Source organism: Somniosus microcephalus, chromosome 21, assembly GCF_052327205.1.
Source record: "Somniosus microcephalus isolate GS21.2 chromosome 21, FLI_Smic_1.0, whole genome shotgun sequence".
NCBI classification, from domain to species: Eukaryota; Metazoa; Chordata; class Chondrichthyes; order Squaliformes; family Somniosidae; genus Somniosus; species Somniosus microcephalus.
Window position 1 is genome coordinate 10394023 of NC_141007.1, and position 12853 is coordinate 10406875.

Consider the following 12853-nt stretch of genomic DNA (forward strand, 5'->3'; position numbering starts at 1 on the left):
CCTGTGTATTACAGTGTGAGTCTATCTCTGTGTATTACAGTGTGAGTCTATCCCTGTGTATTACAGTGTGAGTCTATCCCTGTGTATTACAGTGCTAGCTGATCGCTGTGTATGGAGCAGGTACATTCGTGGTGCTCTCACCTTGTTGAAGTCACAGAGTTTCCAGAAGAGGACCAGCAGCTCCTGGTGGAACTGAATCTTCTTGGCGGAGTTGGGTAGGTAGGTCTGGAGCAGTGGGTTATTTAGCAGACGAGCCAGGCCCTTCAGAATGAACTGGAAATCCTGGGCAGTCCAAGACAAAAAAACACATCACCTTTTCTGAGGTACACACTGCCTCATCATCAATGATGTTTTCAGATAGCCTCCCTGTCGCTGCTCGATTCACTGCACTGTTACTCCACAGAGTCCCTTGTGCAACATCTTATAGAATCCAGGCAGCTCCATCATAAAGCACTTTGAACAGAGGACCTGCTGACCTGCACAGCTCCAGGTTCATGTGTCTCTCGGCCTCCATTTCCAGTTGTGTGTGGTATCACAAGTACTGGTGTCCAGCACTGCTCCCCCTCACTTCCTCTTGCTGCCCAGGGAATAATACCATTAATAAGCCACAGTATCCCAGCATCATTACAGCAAGTGAAGGAGCTCTGCTGCCACTAGCGGACCGGTCATTTTAACTGTGTCTTTACGGCTGACTCCTTTGCCCAGTCCAAATTTGATCTTGAGCAAAGCATTTTCTTAAAAAATGAATGGCCGTGTGCCAGGCCAGGTGCAGAAAGGCGTTGAATTGTACGTGTGTAATGATGAACACACCCTCGTCACCGACTCCCCAACTCTTTCCCTATTCACTGTCAAAAGATGTCAGAATTTTAAAAACCTCTTCAATTTCCTCTTGCCCTTCTCTGCTCCAGTGGAAACAGTCCCAATATCTCTCCTCAGACCGATAGCTGCCCGTCCCTGGCATTCCCCTGGTGAATCTACACCGCACGCTCTCTGCAGCTTTCATGTCCCCTCTACAACAGGCGCCTGCTTCTACTCTTACCTATCTAGCTGTAGCCAGAGAACTTCCTGCAATGGCTTCTCTTCCTGCTCCCGCAGTGCTACGTCTGGAGTCCGCCTGGATTTTAGTTGGACACCCTCCTGTTCTCATCTACATGCTGCCCGCACCCCCCCCCCACACCCCCCCCCACACCCCCCCCCCCCACCCCACAACATCAACAACTTGTATTTATATCGCACTTTTAACATAGTAAAATGTCCTAAGGTGCTTCACAGGAGCGTTATCCGACAAATATTGACACCAAGCCAAAGGAGACATTAGGACAGGTGATCAAACGCTTGGTCAAAGTAGGTTTTAAGCAGCAGCTTGAAGAAGGAGAGAGAGGTGGAGAGGTGCCGAGGTTTGGGCAGAGAGTTAAAGAGTTTAGAAGACCAAAGCCATTGTCTTCGTTCCCCCTCATAAACTCCGTTCCCTTGCCACTGATTCCATCCCTCTCCCTGGCCATTGTCTGAGGCTGAACCAGACTATTCGCAAACTCGCTCCTAGAATCAGAGAAAGTGACAGCACGGAAGGAGGCCATTTCGGCCCATCGTGTCCGCGCCGGCCAACAAAGAGCTATCCAGCCTAATCCCACTTCCCAGCTCTTGGTCCATAGCCCTGCAGGTTACAGCATCCCAAGGGCACATCCAAGTACTTTTTAAATGTGGTTAGGGTTCCTGCCTCTACCACCCTTTCAGGCAGTGAGTTCCAGACCCCCACAACCCTCTGGGTGAAGAAATTTCCCCTCAAATCCCCTCTAAACCTTCCCCCAATTACTTTAAATCTGTGCCCCCTGGTTTTTGACCCCTCTGCTAAGGGAAATAGGTCCTTTCTATCCACTTTATCTAGGCCCCTCATAATTTTATACACCTCAATAAGGTCTCCCCTCAGCCTCCTCTGTTCCAAGGAAAACAGACCCAGCCTATCCAGTCTTTCCTCATAGCTAAGATTCTCTACTCCCAGCAACATCCTTGTAAATCTCCTCTGTACCCTCTCTAGTGCAATCACATCTTTCCTGTAATGTGGTGACCAGAACTGCACGCAGTACTCTAGCTGAGGCCTAACCAGTGTTTTATACAGTTGAAGCATAACCCCCCCTGCTCTTGTATTCTATGCCACGGATAATAAAGGCAAGCAATCCGTATGCCTTCTTAACCATCTTATCTACCTGGCCTGCTACCTTCAGGGATCTGTGGATCTGCACTCCAAGGTCCCTTTATTCCTCTACACTACTCAGTGTCCTACCATTTAATGTGTATTCCCTTTCCTTGTTAGCCCTCCCCAAATGCATTACCTCACACTTCTCCGGATTGAATTCCATTTGCCACTGTTCTGCCCATCTGACCAATTTATTGATTCCTGCAGTCTACAGCTTCCTTCTTCAGAATCGACCACACAGTTGATTTTAGTATCATCTGCAAACTTCTTAATCATACCCCCTATATTCATGTCTAGATCATTGATATATACCACAAAAAGCAAGGGACCTAGTACTGAGCCCTGCGGAACCCCACTGGAAACAGCCTTCCAGTCACATAAACACCCATCAACCATTACCCTCTGCTTCCTGTCTCCGAACCAGTTTTGAATCCAACTTGACACTTTGCCCTGGATCCCATGGGCTTTTAACTTCGTGACCAGTCTGCCATGTGGAACCTTATCAAAAGCCTTGCTAAAGTCCATATACACTACATCAAACGCACTACCCTCATCTACCCTCCTTGTTACCTCCTCAAAAAATTTAATCAAGTTTGTCAGACACGACCTTCCCTTAACAAATCCGTGCTGATTATCCTTAATTAATCCGTCTTTCTAAATGACGATTTATCCTGCTCCTAGTTGACCGAGCTGAGCTTTTGACCCCATATCCTCTCCATCACCAAGACCGCCTACTTCCACCTCCGTAACATCGCCCATCTCCGCCCGTCTCAGCCCACCTGCTGCTGAAACCCTCATCCATGATTTTGTTACCTCCAGACTTGACTATTCCAACGCTCTCCTGGCCTTCCATCTTCCACTCTCCGTAAACTTGAGATCATCCAAAACTCTGCTGCCTGTCTCCTAACTCACCCATCACCTCTGTGCTCGCTGACCTACATTAGCTCCTGATCCCTCAACGTCTCCAATTTAAAATTCTCAGCTTCGTGTTCCTTTCCCTCCACATCTCCCCATCTCTGTAACCTCCTCCAGTCCTACAACCCTCTGGCGTCTCTGCGCTCCTCCAATTCTGGCTTTTTGCACATCCCAACTTCCTTTGCCCCACCATTGGTGGCCGTGGCTTCAGCTGGCTGGGCCCTAAGCTCTGGAAATCCCTCCCTAAACCTCTCCGCCTCGCTCGCCTCCTGTAAGACGCTCCCTTAACACCTACCTCTTAGACCAAGCTTTTGGTCACCTGTCCTAATGTCTCCTTCTCTGGCTCAGTACCGATTTTTTTCTGATTACATTCCTGTTATGGTTGTTATAGGTGCCCAAAACTGCACACAGTACTTGTTATAAATCTCATCATTATAAAGAAACTACTCATGAAATAACACTGGACGGCCAGCTGGTGGCGCCGTCCAAGGAGTAGAAATACTCGGGCGTGGGCCCAGCTTGCCAGGGACATTTTGTAAGACAGGAACTAGTGAAGTACAACTAGACCTCCATGTTCTGAAACAAGTTGATTAAAGCCTTGCTTTACACTCAAACCAAGTGCGTAGTGAGTTTTATTACGTCAGGACTCTTAACTGTGGTCTAACCATTGCCTTGTACAAATTTATCATAACTTCTTTACTCTCTGTCCCTATTTATAAAACCCAAGATGCTGTTGGCCTTTTTCTGGTTTTATCTACCTGCACTCACAGTTTCAGGGAATGACGTATTTGAACCTATGTGTCTCTGTTCATCCCCATCCTTCAGTGTCTTTCCATTGAGTCCATTCTCCTTTTCCCAGTGTTCTTCCTCCAAAAATGAATTACCTCACAGTTCCTGACATTAAATTGCATCTGCCACCTGCCTGCCCGTTCCACTAACATATTTATGTCTTCCTGAAGTTTTCCACAGTCCTCCTAGCTGTTTGCCAAATCTCCTACTTTTGCGCCATCAGCAAATATCGAGATTGTGTTCTATAAAATTGCCAAGTCTAGATCATCCACATATACCAGGAACAAAAGTGAAGTCAGTACTGTCCCCTGGGGAACACCATTTCCAACCCTTCTCCAATCCAATCCATGCCCATTTACCCTAACCCTTTATCTCCTGTCTTATTAACCAACCTTCTACCCCTGCTGCTACATTTCCTCTTACACCATAAGGCTGAATGTTTCCAACAAACCTACTAGGAGACGCCTTATCCAACAGCTTTTGAAAATCAAAATAGGCGAAATCTATGGCATTCTATCCTTCTTCAGAGAGGACTTGCCTTTAACAAATCCGTGCTGGCTGTCCTTGACTAACCCGTGCATTTCCAAGTGCTCATGAATTTTAGCTTGAATTGAAGATTCTAAGGGTTTGCCCACAACTGCCGTTAAGACTAAAGCAAAATACTGTGGATGCTGGAAATCTGAAATAAAAGCAGAAAATGCTGGCAACACTTAGCAGGTCAGGGCAGCATCTGTGGAGAGAGAAACAGAGTTAACGTTTCAGGTCGATGACCCTTCGTCAGAACTGGGTTCCCAGAGCAATCCAGTTAGTCCCACTCCCTTGCTCTTTCCCCATATCCCCAGTCCTGATGAAGGGTCATCGACCTGAAACGTTAACTCTGTTTCTCTCTCCACAGATGCTGCCTGACCTGCTGAGTATCTCCAGCATTCTCTGTTTTTATTGCCATTAAGACTTGCTGGTCTGCCGTTAGTCGGTTTATCCTTCTCTCACTTCCAAACACTGCGTTACATCGGCAGAGCTCGTGTCTCATTCCTTAATGTTCAATAAGCATTCCCTGGAACTTAAAAATACATTGCTGTGAAACCTTTAAGAACACTTACCTCTTCCCTGTGTATTCTGGACAAGTAGTTGACAAACAGGTTCTCGGGACCAGGAGGCTGTAAGGGGCAAAATAACAAGTTTGGAGCCAAGAACCCGGTAGTTGGGGATATTTAACATTATTTCCAACATATTAAAGTTAATTTTCCTTCCCCGATGGCCTTGTGGGTTAGGCACTAACCAAAATAGAATCATGGAATAGGACAGCACAGAAGGAGGCCATTCGGCCCATCGAGTCTGCGCCGGCTCTTTCGAAGAGCAATCCCGTTAGCCCCACTCCCCCGCTCTTTCCCCAGATCCCTGCAATTTTTTCTCCTTCAAGTATTTATCCAATTCCCTTTTGAAGGCTACTATTGGATCTGTATCCACCGCCCTATCAGGCAGCGCGTTCCAAATCCTAACCACTTGTTGTGTAAAAAAGTTTTTCCTCATGTCACCTCTGGTTCTTTTGCTAATCACCTTAAATCCCGGTGCCCAAAATTGGGCACAATACTCCAACTGGGGCCGAACTAGTGTTTTATACAGGCATAACGTCCTGGTTTTTGTACTCTGTGCCTCTAGTTATAAAACCCAGGATCCCAAATGCTTAATTAACTGCTTTGTTAACCTGTTCTGAAAAAAAAATGGTAACTTGCCTTGGCATGGTGCTGATTCACGACAGACCAGATGGTCCCAGGCCCCTGAGGGAAGCCTCTTGGTGTTGACCCCACACAGTGTCCCCGAGTTAGGGAGGAGGGAGGAAAACTAAAATCTATTAGACCGGTATCGGATCAGGAGGAGGCTTCTCAGCCCCTCGAGCCTGCTCCGCCACAAACCTCAAGTACCTGCCGATACTCACTGTCTAGGCTCACGGGCAAACATTGACCACTTGGGTGAGCTACAGGAAGGCAGCTGTCGCACTGGCCAAACGCTCTACCTTTGAGGGGTGGGGGGGAAGAATCCTTATCTGGTCCTTTTGTCAGAGACAGCAGTCACCAGCAAGAATAGTTTTATATGAAGCTTGACATTCTGTGCACTTTGAAAGCACTGAGTCAGCGGTGAAGAGGTTAATCACGTGCGACACGCGGCCTCACCTCTGCGTCGTCCATGGCCGTGCTTGTTGTGGTCCCATCCACAGACGGGCTCAGGCTGGTGGAGGCATCATGGTCCAGGGTGGCGATGAGGACCTGGCCGGCCACCTCCACCAGGGGCTCCCGGTAGTCGGAGAAGAGGAGGTGGTTGTAGGGGAAGCCGTATCCCACGGGGTCGTACGCACACACGATGTTCAACAGCGACGTAAAGAGCGGCAGTGCGTGCCTGAAACACAGCGGCCAACCACGAGAGAGTTAGCGAGTTTATAAAGCAGCTCATTGTGTGAACATTGTGTTTCTAACTGAGAACTACCGCAACATTCAAAAACAAAGCAAGAGGTAGAATCCGCACAGAGTACAGTCCGGGTAAATCACGGGTCAGACAGTGACCACAGAGTATGGAGTCCGGGTGGGTCAGGGGTCAGACAGTAACCGCACAGAGTACAGTCCGGGTAAATCACGGGTCAGACAGTAACCGCACAGAGTATGGAGTCCGGGTGGGTCAGGGTCAGACAGTGACCGCAGTGTATGGAGTCCGGGTGGGTCAAGGGTCAGACAGTAACCGCACAGAGTACAGTCCGGGTGGGTCAGGGGTCAGACAGTGACTGCACAGAGTGTGGAGTCCGGGTGGGTCAGGGGTCAGACAGTGACCGCAGTGTATGGAGTCCGGGTGGGTCAAGGGTCAGACAGTAACCGCACAGAGTACAGTCCGGGTGGGTCAGGGGTCAGACAGTGACTGCACAGAGTGTGGAGTCCGGGTGGGTCAAGGGTCAGACAGTAACCGCACAGAGTACAGTCCGGGTGGGTCAGGGTCAGACAGTAACCGCACAGAGTATGGAGTCCGGGTGGGTCAGGGGGTCAGACAGTGACCGCAGTGTATGGAGTCCGGGTGGGTCAAGGGTCAGACAGTAACCGCACAGAGTACAGTCCGGGTAAATCACGGGTCAGACAGTAACCGCACAGAGTATGGAGTCCGGGTGGGTCAGGGTCAGACAGTGACCGCAGTGTATGGAGTCCGGGTGGGTCAAGGGGTCAGACAGTGACCGCAGTGTATGGAGTCCGGGTGGGTCAGGGGGTCAGACAGTAACCGCACAGAGTACAGTCCGGGTAAATCACGGGTCAGACAGTAACCGCACAGAGTATGGAGTCCGGGTGGGTCAAGGGTCAGACAGTGACCGCAGTGTATGGAGTCCGGGTGGGTCAGGGGTCAGACAGTGACCGCAGTGTATGGAGTCCGGGTGGGTCAGGGGTCAGACAGTAACCGCACAGAGTACAGTCTGGGTGGGTCAGGGGTCAGACAGTGACTGCACAGTGTGTGGAGTCCGGGTGGGTCAGGGGTCAGACAGTGATTGTTAACTTAAAGGAAGACAATGTAACCTGGCAAATGACAGCTCCATTAGTGTCATCGAGTAACACCAAGTAACAATAACCTCTCACCAATTCGCAGCTCCAGACACACCTTGACCCAGGCATGGACATGAGCTGAATGTCAGGAGAGGTGAGGGGAGCTGACCTCCAGCGCAGGGCAGCGTTCAACCGAGTGTGGCATCAAGGAGCCCTGGCAAGTCGGAGGTCAGTAGGGGGGTCAGGGGGAAAACTCTCCAGTGGCTGGAGTCATACCTGACACAAAGATGGTTGTGTTGGAAGCTAATCATTGCAGCAGCACGACATCGCTGCAGGAATTCCTCAGGGAAGGGTCCTTGGCCCAACAATCTTTTACGTCCCCCCACCCCCCGAGGGGGCTGATGGGGCCTCAGTTTAACGTCTCATCGATAGACAGCTCCTCTGACAGTGCAGCACTCCCTCAGTACGGCACTGAAGTGTCAGCCTGGATTATGGGCTCAAGTCTCTGGAATGGGACTTGCACCCATGACCTTCTGACTCAGAGGCGAGAGCGCTACCCGCCGAGTCACAGCGCTACCCGCCGAGTCACAGCGCTACCCGCCGAGTCACAGCGCTACCCGCCGAGTCACAGCGCTACCCGCCGAGTCACAGCGCTACCCACCGAGTCACAGCGCTACCCGCCGAGTCACAGCGCTACCCGCCGAGTCACAGCGCTACCCGCCGAGTCACAGCGCTACCCGCCGAGTCACAGCGCTACCCGCCGAGTCACAGCGCTACCCGCCGAGTCACAGCGCTACCCACCGAGTCACAGCAGACACCTCAAACCTCCCGATGGACTAAACCCTTGGTGATTACCGCTTGCTAATTTGGGTTTACTGGGGCAGGAAGTGGGGGACAGGTCATTGGGCCCATCACAATCCTTCCAAAACCACAATGAATTAAACAGTATCGAACACTCTTGAGATTCGTCCCCCATCACTTTGCAGGGCTGGGATGGGACCAGCGATAGAGGAGACCGCAGAAAAGGAGGGGGGTGGGGGGAAAACTGTATCAAAAAACCCCACAGCAGCCATGAATATCACACCATCCTCACAACACTATGAATCTCCTTTTTCTGCCTGGGCCTCACCTGTTCTCTGTTGAGCAGAAGAACTGGACCCAGGGGTTGAGAACGTTGCCCTCAGAGGTGGGCGGGAGGTACACGGCCTCGGAGAAACACGTCAGCAGCAGCTTCAGCAGCTCCGTCCTGTGGGAACAAGAGCAAGGCTGGGTGAGGGAGAGAGAGATGCCAAGCTATAAAACCGCAGCCAACCCGACTCATCCTGCACTCACTCCATCAGAGTGCAACAGGGATTAAACTTCTGATCAGAGCACTTACACAGAATCCACAGCATAGAAACAGGTCATTCGGCCCAACAGGCCTATACTCCACAGGAGCCTCCTCCCACTCTGCCCATGAACCCTCGATTCCCTTCTCCCTTGTGTAGGCATCAAGCCTCCCCTTAAATGAGTCAATGCTGTCGACTTCAACTACTGCGTGTGGCAGCGAGTTCCACATTCTCACCACTCTCTGTGGAAAGAAATTGCTCCTAATTTCTATATTTGTTCTGTGAGTGGCCATCTTATATTTATGCCCCCTGGTTTTGAAGACCTCCACAAGTGGAAACACTTTCTCCACATCGAACCACTTTATAATTTTAAATACCTCCATCAGGTCTCCTCTTAGTCTTCTCTTTTCCGGGGAAAAGAGCCCCAAGCCTGCTCCTTTCCTGGTCGTTGCATCCTCCCAATTCTGGTAAATCTTTTCTGCAGTTTCTCCAGTGTTTCAACAACCATTTTGTAGTCGGGAGACCAGAACTGCGGCGACAGTGGGTGCCTGTTGTTTTATGATCAATCTTTCAAATTAGAGTAAATACTGGGCTGATAATCCAGAGAACGTGAGTTCAAATCCCACCAGGGCAGCTTGAGAATTTGAATTGAGTTTAAAAGCACAATCTTGAAATTAAAAATCTGTGTCATTAAAAGTGACCATGAAACTCGGCAGATCGTCGTAAAAACCCAACTGGTTTCCCAACGTCTGTGAGGGAAGGAAAGCGGCCGTCCTTACCCGGTCTGCGTCTATTTGTACATCCAGTCCCACACAAACATGGTTGACTCTTAACTTGCCTGTGAAGTGGCCGAGCGAGCCACTCAAACTACCCCCAGTGGTTCAAGAAGGCAGCCCACCAGCACCTTCACAGAACAACTAGAGATGGCCAATAAATGGCGGCCTTTCCAGTGACGCCCACACCCCGAGAAAAGAATGATCAAAACAACCCTCACGACACACAAGTGCGTTTTATTGAAATGACCTCCGCATTACCAAAAACCCAAAGCACGAGTTAGCTGATTCAACCAGAGCAGGGATTGGGGTGGGGGTGGCACAGCCAGTCTCAGTGCCCCGGGAAAGGGCAACTGGGGGAGGGGGTGGTGGGACTCAGCCAGGGATCGGTGGCGGCCCGCTCCACTCAACACCGGTCGCTGCCCGCTCCTCGACCCCGGCCGCTGCCCGCTCCCCTCGACCCCGGCCGCTGCCCGCTCCCCTCGACCCCGGACGCTGCCCGCCCCTCGACCCCGGACGCTGCCCGCCCCTCGGCCCCGGACGCTGCCCGCCCCTCGGCCCCGGACGCTGCCCGCCCCTCGGCCCCGGACGCTGCCCGCCCCTCGGCCCCGGACGCTGCCCGCCCCTCGGCCCCGGACGCTGCCCGCTCCTCGGCCCCGGACGCTGCCCGCTCCTCGGCCCCGGACGCTGCCCGCTCCTCGACCCCGGACGCTGCCCGCTCCTCGACCCCGGACGCTGCCCGCTCCTCGACCCCGGACGCTGCCCGCTCCTCGACCCCGGACGCTGCCCGCTCCTCGACCCCGGACGCTGCCCGCTCCTCGACCCCGGACGCTGCCCGCTCCTCGACCCCGGACGCTGCCCGCTCCTCGACCCCGGACGCTGCCCGCTCCTCGACCCCGGACGCTGCCCGCTCCTCGACCCCGGACGCTGCCCGCTCCTCGACCCCGGACGCTGCCCGCTCCTCGACCCCGGTCACTGCCCGCTCCTCGACCCCGGACACTGCCCGCTCCTCGACTCCGGACACTGCCCGCTCCTCGACTCCGGACACTGCCCGCTCCTCGACTCCGGACACTGCCCGCTCCTCGACTCCGGACACTGCCCGCTCCTCCACACCGGTCACTGCCCGCTCCTCGACTCCGGACACTGCCCGCTCCTCGACTCCGGACACTGCCCGCTCCTCGACTCCGGACACTGCCCGCTCCTCAACCCCGGTCACTGCCTGCTGCAGCCACTTTTTTTTATAATGCAGTCACGGGATGTGGGCGTCGCTGGAAATGCCAGCATTTATTGCCTGTCTCTAATTGCATGCAGGGGACTCAATAAAATCAAACCCACAACTCTGCCATCGAGCGGCACTGCAGCCGTGTTCTCACCTGTTCAAGTCATGGATGTAGCTGTGTGGTGGGGAGTGGGCAAAGCCCACCCCTGCCTCCCAGATGTACTCACAGCTGTCGATAGAGTGAATGTCCTCAGCAGTCTCCTGCAGGGAGGTGAATAAGATCAACGAGTCAGCAGTGAGAACCTGCACAACATCCACCACACTGCTCCACCTCCCCTCCCAGCACCACCATTACTCAGAAATGTGCTTGTGTTCAGCAGTCAGTGAGGTACATCAGTGATGGGATTGGAGCACTTTACACATCAGGCACCCAGTGTCAGCATAAAATACTCGCAGGGCTGTGACAGAGCAAATCTCCCTCTGCACTGTCCCATCAAACACACCCAGGGCAGGTACAGCACGGGTTAGATACAGAGTAAACCTTCCTCTACACTGTCCCATCAAACACTCCCAGGGCTGGTACAGCACGGGTTAGATACAGAGTAAAGCTCCCTCTACACTGTCCCATCAAACACTCCCAGGGCAGGTACAGCACGTGTTAGATACAGAGTAGAGCTCCCTCTACACTGTCCCATCAAACACTCCCAGGGCAGGTACAGCACAGGTTAGATACAGAGTAAAGCTCCCTCTACACTGTCCCATCAAACACTCCCAGGGCAGGTACAGCACGGGTTAGATACAGAGTAAAGCTCCCTCTACACTGTCCCATCAAACACTCCCAGGGCAGGTACAGGTCTGAAAACGTCCATTAACCAGTTTCCTCACTCCATGCTGCCACACGCCCTTTAACACCGTGAACCTTCATTTAATCAACAAGCCTCCATATTCAACACTTTATCCAGCGCCCTTTGGAAATACCTTCAATTGGTTGGTTCAGTCAGTAATTAACAGAGACACCCAGACCGGTAGGTCCCAAGTTGAGTCTGTGCTAAGTTAGCTGGTTTTAGTCAGGGGGCGACAGGTGGCCAAGAGAAGGCAAAACCAGACAAGAGTTCTTGCCATGATCGTGGCTGAGAAGTGCATGCAAGTGATGCCCAGCATGGTCACAGAGCTCACCGACACGCATTGTCTGGATTCACACATGAAGAATGGAGACTTGGGGCGGGTACCAGGGATGAGGCGGTGCTGTAGAACCACAGCTTTCTTTAAATGTTGTTCTTGGGACGTGGGTGACACTGGGAGGGCAGTGTTTATTGGCCATCCCTAGTTGCCCTGAGGGCATTAACAGTCAACTTGGTCACATGTGGGCCAGACCGGTTAGGGGTGACCGGTTCACTTCCCTGAAGGAGATGAGGGGTTTTTTGTAACAATCCAACACTTTCATGGTCACTTTGCCTGACCAGATTCAGTTTAATAACCACTAGGCTACCATGCCCTCAGTACAAGACTGGAGAACAGTTCTATGAAATACCGAGGTGGGTACCTCGACTTCACAGAGATTCAATCCATGCAGAACCTGCAGCCACAATCATAATTAGTTTTATTCAGCGCATCAAACAGCAGGGGGCACTGGACTAATGGAGAGAGAGCAAACAGCAGCAACAACTTGCATTTCTATAGCACCTTCCACAACCTCAGGACGGCCCAAAGCGCTTTGCAGCCAATTAAATACTTTTGAAGTGTAGCCACTGCTGTAATGTAGGAAATGCAGCAGCCAATTTGTGCACAGCAAGCTCCCACAAACAGCAATGTGATAATGACCAGATAATCTGTTTTTAGTGATGCTGGTTGAGGTTTAAATATTGGCCAGGACACCGGGGAGAACTCCCTGCTCTTCTTCAAAATAGTGCCATGGGATCTTGAGGGAACAGATAGGGCCTCGGTTCAATGTCGCATCCAATAGACGGCACCTCCGACAGTGCAGCACTCCCTCAGTACTGCACTGGGAGTGTCAGCCTGGATTTTAGTGCTCAAGACTCTGGAGTGAGACTTGGACCCACAACCGTCTGACATCAGAGGCAAGAGTGCTACCAACTGAGCCATAGCTGACATACAGCACCTTT

The 12853-nt window shown here is 52.0% G+C and overlaps 1 protein-coding gene across 1 annotated transcript in view; it reads right to left on the reverse strand.

Annotated features, from left to right (window-relative positions):
* Nucleotides 1-12853, reverse strand: part of LOC147102586 (protein HID1-like) — a 173713-nt gene that overhangs the window by 78905 nt on the left and 81955 nt on the right. Inside the window, exons 5-9 of the mRNA XM_085964084.1 lie at nucleotides 10885-10991; nucleotides 8540-8656; nucleotides 6070-6292; nucleotides 4999-5055; nucleotides 142-282 (exon numbers count right to left, since the gene is read on the reverse strand). Coding sequence (XP_085820210.1) covers nucleotides 142-282; nucleotides 4999-5055; nucleotides 6070-6292; nucleotides 8540-8656; nucleotides 10885-10991 — 645 coding nt within the window. The remainder of the gene's footprint in view (nucleotides 1-141; nucleotides 283-4998; nucleotides 5056-6069; nucleotides 6293-8539; nucleotides 8657-10884; nucleotides 10992-12853) is intronic.